The following is a 20,637-nucleotide window of genomic DNA, read 5'->3' as shown; positions in this document are numbered from 1 at the left end:
ATTATTAAATTTAAGTTTTCATACGTTTATAGTTTCGAATTGATTTCAACAACTAGCCTATAATTAGAGATTACAAATGCAAGGGTGTTCTTCATTGTAGTTGTCTATGTTACATAGGAATAGAAAAAAAAATTTTGATTTGAGATTAGAAAAATATACAAACAATTTATTCAGCAAATATTAACTCATCAAACGTTGGACCTATTTTTCTATGTAAAGAATCATCATAGCTAAGATTTTGTTCACCAATCCAAGGAGGAATAATTGTTGGATCGAAAACGTCTAATTTTTGGAAAAAATCTACGAAATCAGGGTGAACGCATGTTTTTATTTCAGTCGTATTAGGAACTGGAGGAGTTGTAAGATTGATTCTACTTGAAAATGCAGCTATCATTGATTTTTGCCATTGGGCCGTCTGTGTACTTGCCTTTTTTGGAGAATTTGCTTGTTCTTTTTGTTTGGACGTTGCACTTTCGAAATGTTGTGTACTGGAAATTGGATTTTCGGAAATATCAATTGTAATTTCATCGTCGCTTGATTCTACAATGACTTGCTTCCTTTGAGATGGTTTTTGTGAACTTAAATAAAAGTTGGATTTTGATTTTGAGCTCATTGGAAACTGATAATCGGCGCTGCACGCCGATGAAATAATATTTCACACTAATGCATCTCATTCTAAATTTAAAGATATACGTCATGAATAGTTAATTCTTCCTGTTTAGAACCCCTATTAAATTGTATACATTCATTATTATACATCACTTTATTTATAAACAAAATACACAATATATATTTACATATCAGAATAAGAATTTGGATCTGACACGAATACTGGAGATCCACTAGATTGCTCTTCTTCTTCCTCAAAGTTCAATCCTAACTCCAAAAGTTCATTCAATAATTGTTCATCTGCTTGCTTCCTATCATTTAGCATTCTCAGTCTTTCCTCCCTTGTTAATGGTTGGAGCAATGGTTTATCATCTTCAATATCTTCATTGTATTCTTCTTCTTCCATTTGGAATTGCTCATTACTTGGTGTAATCAGAAGAACTTGTTTTTCCTTCCTAAACTTGTCCAAAATTTCCTTAGTTGGAGATTTTATAACTGATTTGCGGTTGATCTTTGGAGTTACTTGGTGCAAATCAATCTCTTCTGAGCTTTCTCCAATCTTCTGGTCAGATGACTCGAAAGATTTATTATAATTGAAACTTTCTTCTTCACTCTGGTTATCATTAGCATATTCGTGTGCTGACTCCTCATCCTCTTCATTCATTTCGTCTTCTTCCTCTGAGTAATAGTTGTTTTCTACCTTTTCTTGAGTGTTTTGTGTTGGAAGAATGTCGTACTTAGGTTCGTTGTGGAAATAATCATTTGGAGAGTCAATTTGTGATGGTTTAATTGGTTGTTTGCGAGGAACTGGAGTTCCTTCCTCTGAATCTGAACTTTTCTTTTCTGGCTTGTTTTCTGGTATTTTATTTGATCTCGCAAAAATGTCTTCGCTCTTCTTCATCAAATTCTTGAAGAACTCGTCAACATTTGCGATGTCTGAGTCTTCTTCTTCTTCTTCCAATTCATCGTCATTGAAATGAAGAATGTCATCAGCAAGAGAAACAGCATGGATTTTCTGATATTCTTTTTCATCGTCTTTACTTTCATTTGTCTCAATTGGGGTGATCTTTTTAATTTCTTTTGGTTCAATTTTTGGCTCTTTTTTAGAAATTGGCTTCTTATTAGTTGAAATTTTTGCCTTAATTGGTTGTTTTGTTGGAGCTTTTACGGTATCTGGTTCATCATTTAGTTCCTTCTTGGTATAATTCTTTTCTTTACGGCTGGGCATTGGTTGTTTCTGAAAAGCTTTATCTTTTTGGGTAATTGGCATTTGTTTTGATGGTTTTGTATCTTTTTGAGCTTTTTCTTCTGTGTTTTGGATGATTTCTCTCTTCTTTGGCTTGTTTTCTGATTTTTGACGAATTTGAGAAATCTTTTTTGTATTTTTCGGGTCACTTAAAGAGCTAGAGTTGTCTTTCTTATTGACTATATTGCCAATGTTGTTGTAAGCCAGTTCTTTTTCGAGTTTACTAATTTGTTCGTTAATCATTGTGTCTGAATAATCAATGCTATCATTTTGTACTGAATTCTGTAAAACTTTTGTATCTTTCTTTGATTTTGGTGTGATTGTAGATGTAAGTGTTATTCTTGTTGACATTAAAATTGATTCGCGCGGATTTGCATTTCTTATTTCATTTTTCGGGGCAACTTTAATATCAGCTTCTCTGTATTTCTTTCGAAAATATGGAGATCCTTGATTTCCTGAGAATCTATTTAATAATGAATTATCTTTTTTATCAATTGAATTAAATCTAGATACTGTAGGGATTTCTGGTTGTTGGGGTGGTTTTATTTTTGACCTTGATTTCCTAGATGAACCGAATTCAAATCTTTCTGAGCTTTGCATTGCTTTTTCGTATTGATTCGTTAAATTACTCCTTAACCTTTCTAAACGCAACTCAGAGTTTACCTCTAAATTGCGTGATTCTTTGTAATAATTTCGATGTTGCATAAATATTTCGAAAAAGAAAACGGATAAAAGTGTCAAATATAAAATCATCTAATCAAATACACTAAATTAAGCAAATCTATTCTGATTCAATAGTACACTGTAGATTCCATAGATGAATATAATTCATTGATGATTGATCTCTTCAAAATAAATATGATTGGCTAAAATAAAATTCAATTTGATAGTTCAATATATCATTAATATGCTGAAATATCTTTCATCAATCCAAATAATGTTCTGTTTACTATTAAAATAGATTAAAATCAAATATATTGATGAAAAATCCCATGATTTTCTTTCTATAGGTTGAATTTTCATTATCATTATATTGCAAGTTTGTCTAATAAGTTGGTTTAATGAAGACGCATTTCTAATTATTGATTTACTTCATAATTGAATGATGCGATAATTAAAAAAATTGAGAGAGATTTGATCGGCCGGCCACCTAAAAAATGAGTTATGGTCCTAGTGCTTATGAACTTGTAGAATTTCGACAGAAAATCAAAGGTGGATCAAGCTCTTTTGATGAAGTCATTCTGAATTTTCACTTCTCCTACTTTTGGAATCGAGGAGATCCAGAATTACTTGATTATATCATCAAAAACGCAAAACTTGTCTTCAATAGTGCCTTATTTTTGCGAGACACAGAAAAGAAAGTGATTTTGATTTGTAAGGCATTGTTAACAACGAATAGAATTAGTATTTACCCAGTTTTTATGACAAGATCAAATTTCTTTAATTTTTATGTGAATTTTGCTCAAAAACTTAAAAAGCAAAGCAAACTCACTCAAGATGCATATTTCGAAATACTTAGAATCATTACTCAAAACGCAACTGTTTTATTTCCTTCATTTAAAACAAAAGAATACATAGATGTGCTTGTCAGCAACTTAGATATTGTTCCATGTTATGATTTTCTTACTCTTTTAGGAACTGGCGGAAAAGAATCTTCATTTTTGAAGAATATCAATTTCTTGGACATGATTGTAGATAAAATAGTTGAAAACTCAAATGCCTCATATCATGCACAAAATATTATTATTAAATCTTTCGATTCTTCCCTTTATTCTTACATAATAAACTCATTAATGCTTGACAACAAGTTCGCTCAGATAATTGACAACTCGATTCAATCTCCCAACCCAGATACATTCGAGTTCTTACGTTTAATCATTGAAGAAGCCGAATATCATTTTGGAATTTCGAATTGGAAGAGAACAATTCATTTGGTCGATTACAGATTGTCAGATTTCATCAAAATTTTTACAAGCCAAGAACAATTTACGAAAATTTCGAAATCAGTCTGTTCGTTGACTTTGGTCGTGTTGAAATACACAAAGCGTAGGACAGCTGACATCGATTCGATATTCTACAAGCTTTGTACTGATTTCTTTAAGTACAAATGCAACACATTTTTGCATAATACTTTTCTCAAGTTCGTACGGGATTACAAGAGCTACAAACTGCTGGATGATGAGATGCTCAAGTCATCTCACTTGTTTGAGATGATAATTCAGGCGTTCGAGACGTTTGATAAGCAATCTTGTTCGTATTGGGGCCAATTGTACGAAATTGCAAAATTGGTCAATCCGTACTTTAAGAGCAATGACCAGAAAACAGTTGAAGAATGGAAAAAGATCATAAACTACATAGGACAAGCAAATAAAATAATGAACTCGAATTATGGCGGCAGAATTCCATTTGTCATTAGAATACAGAGACGTGGATTGGAAACAATTATTGCTTTCGGACTTATTTGTCTTGTTGTTGTTATTTTGATTTATTTATTGGTTCCTTCTTCAAGATAAAGGTAATTTTGTTTGTTTTTTGTAAAATTTATACTATCTATCTGTATATATTAAAAAAAAAAAAAAAAAAAAAAAAAAAAAAGGTAGTGGGGCTCCCAGGCACTTCGTGCCTTCTAGCCCTGAGGATGAATGAGTATAAATGAAATCTCAACAAAATATTTACGATGAAGTCTTGACAAAGTCTTTATGAAGAAGTCTTGACAAAACATTTACGAAGAAGTCTTGACAAAACATTTACGAAGAAATCTCAACAAAGTCTTTACGAAGAAGTCTTGACAAAGTCTTTACGAAGAAGTCTTGACAAAGTCTTTACGAAGAAGTCTTGACAAAATATTTACGATGAAGTCTTGACAAAGTCTTTATGAAGAAATCTCAACAAAGTCTTTACGAAGAAATCTCAACAAAGTCTTTACGAAGAAGTCTCAACAAAGTCTTTACGAAGAAGTCTTAACAAAACATAGACAAGAAAGTTCATGAGTGTAAATGACCCAAAAATATATTTTAGGGTAGAAGGGTATATCTACCCCGTTTTCTACCCTCTTTTCTACCCTCTTGAATTTTCATGAAATTTACACCAAAAATATACTACTAGGGTCATTTACGAAGAAATCTCAACAAAGTCTTTACGAAGAAGTCTTGACAAAGTCTTTACGAAGAAATCTCAACAAAGTCTTTACGAAGAAGTCTCAACAAAGTCTTTACGAAGAAGTCTTAACAAAACATAGACAAGAAAGTTCATGAGTGTAAATGACCCAAAAATATATTTTAGGGTAGAAGGGTATATCTACCCCGTTTTCTACCCTCTTTTCTACCCTCTTGAATTTTCATGAAATTTACACCAAAAATATACTACTAGGGTCATTTACGAAGAAATCTCAACAAAGTCTTTACGATGAAGTCTTGACAAAGTCTTTACGAAGAAGTCTCAACAAAGTCTTTACGATGAAGTCTTGACAAAGTCTTTACGAAAGAAGTCTCAACAAAGTCTTTACGAAGAAGTCTCAACAAAGTCTTTACGAAGAAGTCTCAACAAAGTCTTTAACGAAGAAAGTCTTAACAAAGTCTTTACGAAGAAATTCATGAAAATTCAAGAGGGTAGAAAAGAGGGTAGAAAAGAGGGTAGATATACCCTTCTACCCAAAATATATTTTTGGGTCATTTACACTCATTTACGAAGAAATCTCAACAAAGTCTTTACGAAGAAGTCACAACAAAACATCTGTCAAAAACCGCTTTTTAACTTCACTTAAATGCCACGTAAGCTACGTAAGAATATACGTAAGAGGAAGAGAGCATTGAAACATCCAATAGTAAAACTAACACCACAACAACAGTTGCAACAACAAATGCTGAATGACCCCACTATGTTGCAACAAATGTCAAGCAATCCTATGCTTTTAAACCGAGTTGTTGGTGCACAGAGTGGAGGTTTAAGAGCGGCACTTTTAGCGAAAATGGCAGGCTATGGTGGAGCTGCAGACGGAACAGCCTATAACCCTCAAAGTCAAATGAATTTGAGTTCACTCAAAAATCAAATAACAGATGTCAAAAAGTCAAACATAGACATACAGAAGCAAATAAGTGAAAACGAAAAGAAACTAGAATATGACAGACACACAAAGAAACTCAATGAGTTAAACGTAGAGAAAAAGAAGAAAGAAGAACAACTGAAAGAACTAAGTACAGAGGAATATGCGAAAAAAAGTGTCAGAAAAAGCAGCAGAAGTAGCAAGAATGGAACAAGATGTCATAAATTTGAAAAAACCATACTACTCAATATAAAATACTGAAAGATGAAGAAATAAAACAAAAAGCCCTGAAGACATATATGGATAGCGATGAGTATAAAAAGAAGTTGAAGCAAATGTAAAGGCAGAAAAACTTTTAAGTTGCAAACCAAACGCGTACAGTATGAAAACTTAGCACAAGAAGAGTAAAAATAACGACGCGGCTATGCAAAAGGCAATGAAAAGCGCAGAATATATAAAAGCTAACAATGACTGGTTAGATGCCCAAGCCAACGCTAAAGCAGCCCAACTCATAGGGTCAATAAGGACAAAAATACAAGCAGATGAAGATAGTTCAAATGAAGCTTTAACAAATGCTGACTTTAAGAACGCCTTCGAAGCTCTTCATAGTAAGGTGAAACAAGTGAACGACTTCTCATCTGGAAAGAAACTGAAGTCTGAAGGTTTCGACACAAGAGTTAAAGAAGTAGCACAAAATATGACGAAAAATAACAGATGCAGCAACGAGACAGGCAGTTCAAAGTGCCTATGACGCCGTTAGAGCAACTGTTGTGGAAAGTCAAGAAAAAGAGTTACAACAGACCAAAACAGACCTAGTAAATGCTTTCTTAAGAACGAAAAGTCAGGTAGGACATTATGCTGCAGATGGAACATATGTGCCAGCTGGTGGAACTTATATACCACCAAACCCTCCAAGAGAAGCACCTGCACCAGGACTACCTAAAACATTTACATCGTCACATGGACATAGACACAGGCATGCACAACAACCAGCACAACAACCAACACAACAACCAACACAACAACCAGCACAACAACCACCTCCACAACCAGCACAACAACCAACAGTTCAAAACACTGCACCACAACCAACAGTTCAAAACCCTGCACAACAACAACCACAAACAGAGCAAGGACATAAAAGAAGTAGAGAACAAGGAAACCAAGAATTCTTAAAAATGCTTAAAAGAAGAGTGTGGTTTCCCAGATACTGTTGACTTTAGTGACAGATATAAAGAAGCTATTAGAAAGTTCAAGGATGGAAATACTGACCCGAACCTATTTAGCTTTATGGCTCAGCACCAAAACGGATATAATCTCAAACCTGGAAAATACAAGCTCGCTAAGGGATATGATTTAATAGCATATCATCCAAAATGACATGGATGAATTTACTCCGAGATATTTGATGTCAGAGCTAAATGACAATTCAACTTTCGTCATGAAACGCGTAAAAAATAGAGACGGAACGAAAGAACAAAAGCTTATGAATGCGGATGACGTAGATAGGGAAATTGTTGAAAACGGTCTCGGAATATATGAAATGCCAGCAGATGAGGTACAAGAAACTCCACAGGAAGAAGTTCAGATACAACCAGACATGGAAGAAATAGTTCAGCAACAACAGCTAGAAGAGCCTGAAGGAAACGAACAAGTCACTCCTTTGGAAACTAACTTCACAGAACTAGATGAAGATTTGGAAAGCCGAAAAATCTTGACCCTCAACAAGAGTATGCGGAGAATATGGAATATTTCCAAGAGTCTAAAAAAATTCGGCTGACATAGTAGAAGAAATCGAAAAATGTTTGCCGACATACAAAAGACTCCAACACCAGATGAAAATATTCAGCATAGAATGGAAGCACTGAAAGAAAAATGTACACAAATACAACAACCCTTTTTACTTACGAGCATTTAACGTTCAAATCTTCGGATGAACTCGGTGAAAATAAAAGGTTAAATTTCAAGAAAACATATAGAAATGAAACATTGTTTAAAGTTCATTCAGAACCTAGCCAAATGGAAACAAACCTACTTTTGTTTCTGCAGACGATGGAACTACAATGAGATGGGGTCATAAAGCTAACCCGGATAGGTGGTTCATAAACTTACAACCATTCCAAGAAGTTGTAGACGCAATGGAAGTCAATGGTGAACCAGATATAGCTGGTATTTTTCAGCGCGGCTTTAATCACCATTGAAAGATATGAAACATGCAGATATTTTGGACCAGTATGAAATGAACATGGCTGATGGAAATATAACACCTGACGTTCTAGAACATTTATCTCAAAGAACTACACAGAACCATAGAGATGTATATTTGGTGAAGAGTTTAGAAAGAAAGTTAGGGAGGGAGAAGGAAGAGAACCTATTGTACATGACCTTGCAAACGAAAGTTTACAAAATGTCATAAAAACTTACTTTGCAGACAATGAACTGAGAAGGGATATTTTAAGAAAACTCAAATGGACAAAGTGACCAATGTGTAGTATTGAAAAACAATGTTGCTTGACAAAATAAAACCAACTACAGAAATAAACGACGCAAGACTGAAAGATTGGGTAGAAGCTTTCCCATTCACAAAAGATATAGTTGGTAACATGGAAAGAAAACCAGAATGGCTACAAAAACATATATTTGGAAACGAGCATATTCCATATGGACAGGCACTGTTTGAAGAGCTTGAACCGGAAACTCAGGAAAGAGTCATGCAAACAATACGCGAAGACTCAAATACAAACTATGACAAAATCTTTCTAGGATATAGGTTACCTGAGATGGGCGACCAGAGCCAAAGGCAAAAAGGACATGGGAAATTTGCAACATACTAGATGAACATAATGCAAAGATGCAACAACTTCAAGCAGAGGGCAATGAAGGAAAAAGAAGAGTTAAAAACTCAGTCAGGAAGAAAGTAAAGCTTGGTCGGAGTGGGTTCTATTATGACATATAAATCCAACTATTCTATATTTTTACTCATATGAAATGTACGCCGCTCAGAATATAACGCCAACAGTTTTGGATGCCATGAATGGAAATGTTTCCGAATGGTATAACGAATGCGACAATGCCATTAGAAGGTCAGAAATAGTTCCTGGAACTTACGAATATACAACTGCTGTTTCTTATGGAAACGTAGGTGAGTTTGGAGAAGGTTCTTCAACAACAGTAGATATTGCTTGCGACAGGTTTCATATTATTTCTATTGACAACTCTTTCTTATACGTGGAACAAGACATTGAAATAAAACCTTCTGCCAAGTTGTCTGACAAGAAAGGTTGCAATGGAATTTTCTATGTCGGATACCAATATGCTCCAGAAGTTTTCATGGGATATAAGATATATTCTAACTCTGACCTAGTCCAAACAGTAACATGGGCAAACTATGAATGGTTCGCTTTGAGAAACTCAGTACAACCACAAGCTAGAGAACAAACAGACCAGTATGCAACTATTGAAAAAATAAGAAGACTTGACCCTAACGTTCCAGGAGTTTATGTTGACCTTTCTGGACAAAATGCAGCAGCAGTAACCAAAGTAAAATTGAAACTTAGAGTTCCTTTGTCATCTTTCCTCATCTTCAGGTTTTTAAGATACTTGCCAAACTGGGCAGGAAAAATTTCTATCGAACTTACTCCAAGCAAAAATAACTTAGTCATTGCACCAACACAAGACCCATTCACTCTTACAGAAGTAGTGGGAACAAATAAAATGTCATTCGCCGACTTTTGCAAAAACAAAGTTGACTTAGACTTTGGTTTCTCAAACCTCAACACTGAAGTAAACTATTATTTCAATGCTGCTGGAGATGCTTGGGACCCAGTTAAGTTCACATGCGAAAAATTTGAATGCAAGAGAATAGAAAGCAGACTTGCAGTCTATATGTTGGACCCAGATATTTCAAATGCTTTAGCTGCCAAATATATTGCAGTTCCACTTATGTTCCCTATACACCAAATATCTGTCAAAGACTTTGCAGGTGAAGTTGGAAACCAAAGTGCTGACCCAGGTGCAAGAACAGATATTGCCTTAACTACTGCAATGAAACATGCAGATACTATGTTTGTACTGTTCAGACGAACTATAAATGACTATTCTTGCTTCTACAACCCTGGTATTAAATACCATATAAACATAGATGGCAAATATTATCCAAGAGAAGAATATTCTACAGTTGAGGATATGAGGTCATACAACTTGACATTAGATGCTATGAACTTTAACAACAACTTCACAACAACCATTAACCCTGAAATGCAAAGTTCTATTATGCCATATGTGAAAGTATGGACTCATACAGGAGGTCAAAAAACTCAATATACAAATGGAGACCGTTCAAACTTTTGGCTTGGCATTCCATTTGCTGACTCAGAAGACTTTATGGGTGGTATTTCAACTGTTGGTACAGTTCAAATACAATATACTGGTGACAGAGACGGTCCAAATGAATTGAAAGCAAAGAAGTTTACAAAACCAATAGCACTTTTCACGGAAGATGCTCTTTTGAAGATTCGTTCGATGAAACCTGCTGGGGCTCCTCAGATTGGTATAACGACAGCTTCCATCGAGCAGATTTTGGCAGCAGGTCAGTAAGTTGTTCTTGAACTGACTTCTCTCCGTCAAATATTGACAGTACGCCAGTTTTGATATAATATTGTATTAAAAACTTACCTTTAGAAATATCTGTAAGTTTTGAAGTTATATTTTTGTCTGCTTCAAGAACTTTCACCATTTCAGTTATACCAACTTTCTTTGCTTTATGAAAATATTTTGGTTCAGCAAAGACTGCTATTCTATAACATTTTCCATTGTTTGTATAAAGAACTATTCTATCAGTGTATTTGTATTGTTTGTGTGTGTAAACTTTGTTTTGCTTCAATTCGAAGAGATACTCAAATACGTCCATCTTTTTATTCTAAGTAAAATGTCATTTCCGAAAAATAGAAGCGTAAGTGTTTCAAAAGGTTTAATGGCGATGGCAGATGTGAAGTTAAATTCACCAACTCAAACAAACAGTCAAAGTGTTGTTGTCAATGTCAAAGAAAGAGATGTTGAAGTGGGGAAACCATACGAAGACGAAGATGGTATAACAATAGTTCCTGTAAAAGAACAACCAACATACCCTGAAGTTAGCAGAGACTTAAGTTCTGTTGCAGATATTCGAAACGACTACCAACAACTTAAAGACAAACTTAAAACTCAGGAGAAGATTTGTCAAGCTTTAGGTCTAATGTTAAACTTGGTCGAACACAACCCTGTAAAAGTGAACTCATATGTCATTGCACCTCATGAAGTTTTGAAAGAACTATTGAAACTTTTGACAGAGGCAGACGATATAAACATCAAAGAAATAGAACCCGACGTTAGTTGCTGTGGTGTTTCATATAATGTCATTGACAAGATATACGTTATGAAAGGAGGTGAAACGTTGAACTTAAAGTATAGTTTCCCAGACGTCATAAAAATATTTGACGACCACAACATTTCATTAAAATTTACTTGCTAAGTAAATGGCAGAAGACATAGTGGTTTATACTATTACGACTAAAAACCCTGAGTCATATAATTCTATAACAACAAACTTACAAAGTCCTCAAGGACGGTATTGTAAACTAACTTTAAACACAATGACGACTAAAGCCTGTTTTGCTCTTTTGACACCAGAAGACTTTGTTGTTGTGAATGGTAAAAAATACTTCTTTGAAGATACTTACTCAGATATACCACCACACAGGTTTTGTTGACTTATTTAATACTTTAAGGACGGATGTAACATGTGCTGCAACTAGAGCAGGTTTCATTATGTTTGGATGTCCGACTGAGTTTAGTATAAACGATATGAGCTATAATACAAAAACTTATATCTGGTTTTTACTACCAACAGTTTCCTATAACAGGAAAAGGTGTCATACAAGGTTTGTCTGTTCCATTGACTTTAAGTACACCTATATATTGTTTCAAACTTAGGTTCAAAGTGTTATTCGAATGTCGACAACTACTATGACCAAAAGATACTTATGCGTATAAACAATACTTTCTCTGCTGGTTTGCCTATTGTTCATTCGAATGCAGAGTTTTCAGCTTTAGTAAACTCAAACACTTTAGCAAACATAACGTTGACATTAGTCGACGCAAACTTTGTTCCTGTAAAACTTTTATGTCCTATGTATTTGTCAATGACGGCAGAAAGTTTCGAATTGGAAGATGCAACTGGTGAAAGTATTGTATTACAAGAACAACTTCAACAACAAATGCAACAAATGGAACAAATGCAACAACAAAGTCAAGAATAAAAAATAGCTCAAGAATAAAAAATATATTTTTTTTTATTTTATTTGAAATGTACGCTGAGTTTGTTGGAGAAGACCGTTGGGAAACTTGTTTGTTAGATGAGAAATATGAAATTCACTGTTGTGAGTCATTTGAAGTCAGAAACAAAAAGACAAAAAGAGTTTTAAGCGGATGGGAGCGAAATGACGGATATGCTATGATGAGGATGGGTGGAAAAAACTATTTTAAACATATTGTCATTGCAACTCATTTTATACCGAATCCTAACAATTTACCTCTTGTAGACCACATAAACCGTATAAGAAACGACAATAGACTTGAAAATTTACGTTGGGTCACTCTTTCTGAAAACAATAAGAACAGAGGCAAATTTGGAGATATTGTATTCGAATTTGTCGACGAACTAGAAGATGAAGCAATTGAAATTACAGACTATGGCAAGCATACGCTTGAGTTTTACTACTATAGCGAAGAACAAGACTCTTTCTACTTTTATACCGGTGTAAACTATAGAAAATTACAAGTATATTTTACTAAGGATGACTATGCTTATGTAAACACTAGAGATACAGATGGAAAACACGTTCATATACTTCTTAACAAATTCAAGAAGCTATATGGCATACCATTTTAAAACGTTTTTTAAAAAAATATTTTTTTTATTTTTATAAAAATGTACAGAATAGATGTTTCAGATTTTTATGACTTCCAAGCATTCAGAAATATGTGTCCATTTAGAGACTATAACAAAGCAGTCGAGAATTTGAAACGTTTAGTCATTTATGTCGACTCTGCCCCAGAATGTTATGTCATGAAAGAATGGGATGTTGTCTTTAACAAACCAAGAGCGACAATAGTTTCAGAACAAGAATGTAGACAGAAACTTAAGAAAATAAAAGTCGTACAAGTTGGCATGAAGATGTTAGATGCTTGGGATATCTTATTGTCGAAGTTAGAAGATTTTTCAGTTCGAGGTATAAAGTTCTATACACCATCTCCAAACTTCTATTCTATCTTCACTGGATATAAATACGAACAAGTAGAATGGAAAGAAAATGTTATAGAAGCTTGGTTAGACCATGTCAAAGAAATTATATGCAATGGAAACGAAAAGGTTTATGAGTATATCTTATGTTGGTTTGCAAACATCTTACAATATCCAAGTGCTAAAAATGAAACTGCTCTCATTATAATTGGAAAACAAGGAACTGGTAAGAACACATTCTTTACAGATATCTTATGCAAACTATTAGAGGGCTATTCGAATCCGAATATGACAAACTTAGAAAACATCTGCGGTAAATTTAACTCTTCAATAGAGAATATGAAACTTATAGTATGTAACGAACTTCAAAGTATAGATACACAAAAGTTTTGAACTCAGATGCTTTGAAGAGTCTTATAACAGACAAAGTTGGAGTTGTTGAAAGAAAATATAAAGACCAAAGAGTTTGTGAAAATGTTGCAAACTTCATTATGGTTTCAAACAATTCTGTTCCGATGAAGTTAGAAAGTTCTGACAGAAGATATGTAGTTGTCAGAACGTCAGAAGCTCATATGCAAGATACAGAATATTTTGACGACTTAGCAGAAACTTTGACACCTAACTTTTACAACCACTTGTTCTCATATTTCATGACATTAGATATTTCTAAGTTCAATCCAAGACAAATTCCACATACCGAAGAAAGACAAACATTGTTAGAAGCAAACAAGAGTGTATATGAACTGTTTATAGATGAGACTAACTTTGAGTGTTTAGATGAAAGGTCGTTGTGTACGATGAATATAAACAATATTGTCAAGAGTATGGTTATATGACAGCGTCTAAACGAACATTCTTGGCAAATGTCAAAAATCTTTTAGATGTTCAGAATGGTGTATATACAAAGAAAATTTTATGAGTAAATTTTAAAAAAATATTTTTTTATCCGATAGAAAAGATGACGAAATATTTTCAGTAAATAAGTACATGACAGAAGTCAAAGAAGAACTAGACCCATTCGCTTATTTGAATGTTTACTTCTACCATTTTGAAAAGTCTACATTTGACAAAGTTTGGAACATCGAACCAGTTAAGTTTGCTATTGTGACTAAAAATGGTGCGAAATTTGAAGACTTAGACATAGAAGGTTTGTTAGCAGTCAAAGAAAATTTTGACAGAAGGTTCTCAAACCTTAAAGAAGGCAAAGCATACAAACTTGTTATACCTTATGAACCAAAGAAAGCAGACGACTATGAATATTATGAGTCTAAGATAGTTGAAGTTCAAGGTAAATTAGGTAAAAAGATTTTAGAGTCTAAGCCAGTGTTTGCTCCTAAAGAGGAAGAGAACATTGACATTGACCCAGAAATGTTCTAAAAATAAACTTTTATTTTTACATGTCATATCTCACCTTCTCTGGAACTGGTTCAGGTTCTTTCTTCTCTTCTTCTACTTTCTTTTCTTTCTTTTCTCTCTTCTTCTTCTTCTCTGGTGGAGTTATGTCAAATTTGGCGCAACCATATTTATGTAAAAGTTCTTTGTCCTTTAATAGCTCTTCTATTCTGTTTTCTATTTCATCTTCAAGAACAGCGCATGTGTCTTCTTTGCATTCTAAGAACTTTTGTTGGACTTCAGCTTTCCAATCGGTGTCATCTCTGTCAACAAGTCTGTCATTGACAAACTTAAAGACTTCTCTGCCTAATGTTTTATGGTTCTTGTCATATTCCCAGAAACAGAACTTTAGAACAAATTCACCTTTCTTGTTTACACTATGTAAGATTTTATGGTCGACAGAAGTTTTAGAGTCGAAAAGCTTGTCTCGAATATAGATAGCGAAATCGCTAGACATTTTCTAAAAGATAAAAATTTTAATTTTTCTAAAAATATGTTAGAAAAAAAGTTTGCTGACATTGACAAGAAATTTGAGAATGTTTTGAAGAAGAACAAGAGAAAGTTAGAAAATGCTCAGATAAAACCCATACATGACAAGTTCTTATTTGCTCAGAATGGTATAACAGGTCTAATCGCACCACCTGGGTCGGGTAAGACTTTCACTTATCTTAAAATGGCTGCACAACAACAAGAACTAGATGAGAAGAACCCATTCTATGAGTTAGTTGTCATTTGTAGTACTTCTGGTCAATTCGACCAAACCGTCAATTCGTTCAAAGATATTATAAAAAAGTCTAAGTTAGTATGTATAAAAGACTCTGAGTTGTTAGATTGGATAAAGAAGTACCAAAGAAGAGTTTTGAAGTACAATGCTATAAATGAGTATATAAATTCGAAGTTTAAAGACCCAAATGAGGAAATGCAGAGAATATTAGAGAAGAAACACTTCAGAAACAAACAGAAAGAGATAGAATACATTTCGAAGAAATTGCAATCGTACGATTGGAAGACTTACCCTCATAGATGTCTTCTTATCTTAGATGACTTTGCTTCTCATCCTTTGTTAAAGAACAGAGAACAAGACATGTGTCGAATTCTTAAGAAGCTCAGACACTTTAACATTTCAGTTGTCATTTGTGTACAGACAGCCAAGAGTTTAAGTAAGGATGTAAAGAGAATACTTACTGACATTGTACTTTTCCCTGGATTGTCCGAAGACGATTTCATGGAACTTATGAAAGAGTCCATGGCAGGTAAGTTTGACAGACATGAACTATGGGAGAAGTACAAAGTCATACAAGACCCTCATACTTCTTTCAGAATTCACATCTACGCGAACAAAGTTCAAATTGTAAAAAGTCAAGCTTGAAAAATGTAAGAGTTTGAGTCTTAGTCTGTTGTGGTGCTGGGGCTGTCGGTTCTTCTGGCTTTGGAAGACATTCAGGAAGAGGAACGTCGGACATTCGTTTGTGTCTTAACCGTCTTTGTTCTGAAACAATATAATATTGTCTTGAAAAGTACAACATTGTCTTGAAAAAGTACAACATTTGTCTTGAAAAAGTACAACATTGTCTTGAAAAAGTACAACATTGTTCTGAAAAAGTACAACATTGTTCTGAAAAAGTTCAAGACTTGTTCTGAAAAAGTACAGCTGTACTCAAATTTGAGAGACATTGTACTGAATTTATACAACATTGTTCTGAAAAAGTACAACATTGTTCTGAAAAAGTACAATATTGTCTTGAAAAAGTACAACATTGTCTTGAAAAAGTACAACATTGTCTTGAAAAAGTACAATATTGTCTTGAAAAAGTACAACATTGTCTTGAAAAAGTACAACATTGTTCTGAAAAAGTTCAAGACTTGTTCTGAAAAAGTACAGCTGTACTCAAATTTGAGAGACATTGTACTGAATTTATACAACATTGTTCTGAAAAAGTACAACATTGTTCTGAAAAAGTACAATATTGTCTTGAAAAAGTACAATATTGTCTTGAAAAAGTACAACATTGTCTTGAAAAAGTACAACATTGTCTTGAAAAAGTACAATATTGTCTTGAAAAGTACAACATTGTACTGACTCAGTATGGAGCTTGACCCCTTAGACGAAGCAATTTATCTAATTGAAATTAACGAGCTTGTTAAAGACTTCCTCAGGCAGAATGTAAAGGTCAAGCGTAAAAATAAAGATTGAAATTTACCCTACTTGTTTGAAGTTGTCGAAATACTCTGTTATTTTTTCCTTTAACAATGGCAAATCTTCTTTGAAGGTAAGTATTGTACAACCTTTCATATCATAGTGTGTTTGAGGTAACGTATCTTGAACTATCTGTTTAACATCTTCATTCGGTGTCATTGAAATCGGTAAGTTTTCGCGATAGAACCAATTTCTGTCAGATTTGTAAATCTTAGCAAGGTCGTAAAAGCTTTTGTTGTTTCTTCTGACTAAATGCAACATAACCATATCTCTGTCTTCTTCATTTTCCATCTCTTCAGTATAAATCATATACTTATAGTTCTTTTCCTTTCCTTTTGGTACCGAACGTGGTATTCTTTTCTGTATGGTTTTGTCTTTTGCTTCAATGACTTCATCTTTTGCTTGAAGTTTCTTTTCCATCTCTTCACGTTCTTGTCTATGAATTTCGTCAAGAAGTCTGTAAATATACCAAGCATAACGAGGTGAAGCCCACATTGCAACAGCATTTACAAGAAGTCTATGTACATACCAACCTCTCAAACCATTTGGCAATTTTTCACGATTTTCATAGAGTTTTGGCGACTGCGGTTTTTCTCCCACTCGCTGTTCTTCACTGTTTTCATAGAGTTTTGGCGACTGGGGTTTTTCTCCCACTCGAGTTTTTGCGACTACGAGAAAATCCGTAGTCGAATTTTCAGCTTCATTTAATAGTTCAATAGTGCTTTGGTTCCTAAACCAGTCTTTAGGAAGCTTGGTATCTGGCGCAAAACATGCTGTCAAAATACTTTGCATTTGGTACATATCGTCTTTGACCGAACGAATGAGACGTAACTGTTTGTTATACTGAACCCACTCGTATTCTTCATTTATAGCTTCATGGACTATAACTGTTGTTGTGTTCTCTGTTGTTGACATATCTGTCTTTACATACAAAATAAAAAAATAAAAAAAAATAAAATTAGCGTTATTTTCTATCTTGTATAAAAGACCAAAAATAAACGCTTTACATGTATTTTTCAGCAACTTCGTCAAATAATTTTATAGCTTTATCTATCTCATCTACTTCAAACGTTTCCCTACCTTTCGTGGGAGCACCATACATCTTCTCAAACTTTTCAAGTAGTTCTGTTTCAGCAGCTCTCATATCGTTAACGAACGCAACCTTAACTCTATTGACTATATTGTCATATCTTTGAGTTATATTAAATGTTCTTCCTATCTTATATCTCTTTGTATTGAAGTCCTTTGGTTTCTGAACGATGTAAAGTAAGCCTTCACTGCAACGTTCCGTATCGAATGAACCATATGTTATGAAATTATATCCAACAACTGGGTCAATCCAGAACAAAACTACTGGTATAAGACTTTTGTCGATGAGATATGCTCTTGTTCCATAGAATCTTACCGATATCATAAGCTCAGGATTTTTTGTCAAAATTTTCTGAGTAGAAGCATTTTTAACCCAGTCGTGTGCTTTCTTTCCTTCAGATAGTGTTAAAATGTCTGACAAAGAATATTTTTTGTATTTCTTTGAGTATCTTACGTTTAAATCACCTATTCTAACCACCTTGGTCTCATTGTCTATCTTTTTAACTGTTTCAAACTCAGTGTTTGACATTTCCTGTTCTTACATACAAAATAAAAAAAAATATTTTAAAAAAACTAGCTTTTATTTTATTTTGTATAAAAGATACAGTTATATCATGAAATTTGGTCATTTTTTTACGATTTTCATGTGTTTTAGGCGTTCCTCGGTTTTCCGCGGGTCGCAATTTTTTACGATTTTCGAATGGAATCTCTATCCTCGGTTTTCCGAGGGTAGCAAACATATGAGGAAATTCATGAAATTTGTTGCTGAATTCAATAAAAATATATTTTAGGGTAGAAGGGTATATCTACCCCGTTTTCTACCCTCATTTCTACCCCATATGTCCTTACTGAAAAAGTATGTGTTCCATATGTCATTTTACTCAGAATTTTATACAGAATTCAATAAAAATATATTTTAGGGTAGAAGGGTATATCTACCCCGTTTTCTACCCTCATTTCTACCCCAGTTATTTTACAAGCGTTTTACATGGTATATGTTGTGATGGTTCATGACTTTAAACAGTTTTGTAGCTTCTATTTCTTCACGAAGGATATCAAAAATTTTAACTATGCCGAAGGTTTCTTTATATTTCTTCTTGACATCTGAAAGAAGGAAATCGTTAGCAGTTGGATAGTTTTTGTTCAGAAATGTCAACATGTCCATTTTATCTTCTGCTGGTTTCTCTACTTCTTTCTTTAAGTCAGTATGGTCTTTTCGCATACGTTCTATCTCTTTGACGGAGTAGTTATATTTCCTTGTTGCTGCTTTACATTTTGAACATTGTGAGTTCATTTTTGCGTTATATTCTGAAATTTGTCCTGCTAGTATGACTAAGGCGTAGATGGTTTTCTTTAACTCAAAAGTTGCGGGTTTTATCTGTTCATTCCATATCTTACCTCTTCTATCTTTATCTCTTATCTGCAAGACACACTCAGCAACTAACGAAACAAAGTTGTCGTAGGTCTTAAATTCTTCAGATTTATATATGTCAATGACTTTGTGGTTGCAATGAAATCCAAGAAACTCATAGTTTATCTTACGAATGAACTTCTTTATTTCAACTGAGTCAGTCAGTCTGACTTCAATTTCATCGAATTCTGGAATAGTGAGCTTTTGTTGTTGTATTTCAGGAAGTTTAGGTAGATGGTCAATAATATCCTGCATTTCATAAAGATACTGTTCATTTGTTTCATCTTTTGCACTACAGTCTAAATCTCCTTGGAGAAGTTCCTGCTTTATCTTCTGGATTTCTGTTTCGAAAGTATATGAAGAAGGAATGAAGCTTTTCATCTCTACTAACATAGAAGTTGGGTTCATGACTAACGAGTTTGGTGCTGTTGTTGCTGACATGTTCTTACAATAAAAATAAAAAAATATTTTTTGGTGGGACTACCTTTATTTTATTTCAGCACAAAATGAACGAGTTTGGTTTAAAAATACGGTGGAGCCAAAAATGGCTCGACCTCAAAACAAGCATTTTGTGAAGAATATACCAACCCGCGGAAAACGGCGGGTTGCTTTTTTTATACAAAATTCAAGAGTTTTGTGTGTTTTCTACGAGGGTAGAAAAGAGGGTAGAAAACGGGGTAGATATACCCTTCTACCCTAAAATATATTTTTGTCGAAAAAAAATGGTTCATTTACTCACAATATTTTTGTACAAAACGACCCCAAACTTTTAACTTCTTTTCTGCAGCTTCTAATGAAATTTTAGCGAGTTCATATTCTCTAAATTCTCTCTTTAAATCTTCTTGTTCCCATTGGTCTAGTTCGTATGGAGAGTCCTATAACCAGAACATATCTCACGTTCATGTTCTATTTGTTTTTCATGCATTTTTCTAACTTCTTCTTCGAACAAAGGTTTTGCATTCTCTACTGTATCTTCAAGTTCTTCTTCATCTAATTTCTCATGAACTTTCTTGTCTATGGAGTCCAAATTTTTTCCAACTGCTATACAATATTTTGGAGAAGCCCACATTGCTATTAGTTTACAAAGTCTTGGGTCTACATACGTTCCTCTAACCTGTTTGATTTCATCGGGAATTCCTGCATGAACTGTGTATAAAAAGCAACCCGCGGAATTCCGCGGGTTGGTATATTCTTCACAAAATGCCTCAAAATACTCTTCCCAGGACTTATTTTCCAACAACCTTCTAAAGTCTTTCCTAAACTGCTGACACATCTTTGTTGCATTTATATAACCATCCTTGTCTCTACGTAAGACTTCAATACCGTTGTAAGTGCCTTTTGTGAATGTTTCGCCATTAGATTTGTTCGTGAA

At 34.0% G+C, this 20,637-nt stretch overlaps 11 protein-coding genes and 3 pseudogenes across 14 annotated transcripts, besides 1 other annotated feature; 8 read left to right on the top strand and 6 right to left on the bottom strand.

Annotated features, from left to right (window-relative positions):
* Window positions 1-84: 84 nt before the first annotated feature.
* On the bottom strand, window positions 85-613 carry TVAGG3_0893650 (uncharacterized protein; the record flags this gene model as incomplete). Its single annotated transcript, XM_001302327.1, has 1 exon — window positions 167-613. The coding sequence occupies one exon, from the start codon at window positions 611-613 to the stop codon at window positions 167-169; it is 447 nt and encodes a 148-aa protein (XP_001302328.1).
* Window positions 614-761: 148 nt separating this feature from the next.
* TVAGG3_0893640 (uncharacterized protein) lies at window positions 762-2,560 on the bottom strand (the record flags this gene model as incomplete). Its single annotated transcript, XM_001302328.1, has 1 exon — window positions 794-2,560. One exon carries the CDS (start codon window positions 2,558-2,560, stop codon window positions 794-796), a length of 1,767 nt encoding a protein of 588 aa, XP_001302329.1.
* A 450-nt stretch (window positions 2,561-3,010) lies between these two features.
* TVAGG3_0893630 (uncharacterized protein) lies at window positions 3,011-4,407 on the top strand (the record flags this gene model as incomplete). Its single annotated transcript, XM_001302329.1, has 1 exon — window positions 3,013-4,368. The coding sequence occupies one exon, from the start codon at window positions 3,013-3,015 to the stop codon at window positions 4,366-4,368; it is 1,356 nt and encodes a 451-aa protein (XP_001302330.1).
* Window positions 4,408-4,420: 13 nt separating this feature from the next.
* Window positions 4,421-20,637: part of a mobile genetic element that runs on past the window's edge.
* Window positions 6,082-8,355, top strand: TVAGG3_0893620 (annotated as a pseudogene). The gene has a single exon. A coding segment is annotated over exon 1 (2,274 nt).
* Window positions 8,559-8,853, top strand: TVAGG3_0893610 (annotated as a pseudogene). Its single transcript has one exon. A coding segment is annotated over exon 1 (295 nt).
* Window positions 8,886-10,224, top strand: TVAGG3_0893600 (protein of unknown function, DUF4106 family; the record flags this gene model as incomplete). The annotated part of the gene is made up of 1 exon (XM_051250957.1): window positions 8,886-10,224. A coding segment is annotated over one exon (1,339 nt), but the record flags the coding sequence as incomplete, so codon positions are not given.
* Window positions 10,387-10,806, bottom strand: TVAGG3_0893590 (uncharacterized protein; the record flags this gene model as incomplete). The annotated part of the gene is made up of 1 exon (XM_051250956.1): window positions 10,387-10,806. One exon carries the CDS (start codon window positions 10,804-10,806, stop codon window positions 10,387-10,389), a length of 420 nt encoding a protein of 139 aa, XP_051086431.1.
* TVAGG3_0893580 (protein of unknown function, DUF4106 family) lies at window positions 10,870-11,193 on the top strand (the record flags this gene model as incomplete). The annotated part of the gene is made up of 1 exon (XM_051250955.1): window positions 10,870-11,193. A coding segment is annotated over one exon (324 nt), but the record flags the coding sequence as incomplete, so codon positions are not given.
* Window positions 12,241-12,825, top strand: TVAGG3_0893570 (His-Me finger endonucleases family; the record flags this gene model as incomplete). The annotated part of the gene is made up of 1 exon (XM_051250954.1): window positions 12,241-12,825. One exon carries the CDS (start codon window positions 12,241-12,243, stop codon window positions 12,823-12,825), a length of 585 nt encoding a protein of 194 aa, XP_051086429.1.
* TVAGG3_0893560 (uncharacterized protein) lies at window positions 12,865-13,489 on the top strand (the record flags this gene model as incomplete). Its single annotated transcript, XM_051250953.1, has 1 exon — window positions 12,865-13,489. A coding segment is annotated over one exon (625 nt), but the record flags the coding sequence as incomplete, so codon positions are not given.
* TVAGG3_0893550 lies at window positions 14,135-14,553 on the top strand (annotated as a pseudogene). The gene has a single exon. A coding segment is annotated over exon 1 (419 nt).
* Window positions 14,570-15,025, bottom strand: TVAGG3_0893540 (uncharacterized protein; the record flags this gene model as incomplete). Its single annotated transcript, XM_051250952.1, has 1 exon — window positions 14,570-15,025. The coding sequence occupies one exon, from the start codon at window positions 15,023-15,025 to the stop codon at window positions 14,570-14,572; it is 456 nt and encodes a 151-aa protein (XP_051086427.1).
* Window positions 16,766-17,356, bottom strand: TVAGG3_0893530 (KilA, N-terminal/APSES-type HTH, DNA-binding family; the record flags this gene model as incomplete). Its single annotated transcript, XM_001279587.2, has 1 exon — window positions 16,766-17,356. A coding segment is annotated over one exon (591 nt), but the record flags the coding sequence as incomplete, so codon positions are not given.
* Window positions 17,769-18,164, bottom strand: TVAGG3_0893520 (organellar and viral DNA polymerase type B; the record flags this gene model as incomplete). The annotated part of the gene is made up of 1 exon (XM_051250951.1): window positions 17,769-18,164. A coding segment is annotated over one exon (396 nt), but the record flags the coding sequence as incomplete, so codon positions are not given.

Source organism: Trichomonas vaginalis, chromosome VI (assembly GCF_026262505.1).
Source record: "Trichomonas vaginalis G3 chromosome VI, whole genome shotgun sequence".
NCBI classification, from domain to species: domain Eukaryota; phylum Parabasalia; order Trichomonadida; family Trichomonadidae; genus Trichomonas; species Trichomonas vaginalis.
The sequence above is the reverse complement of the archived record's forward strand: the minus strand, read 5'-3'. Positions and strand labels throughout refer to the sequence as shown.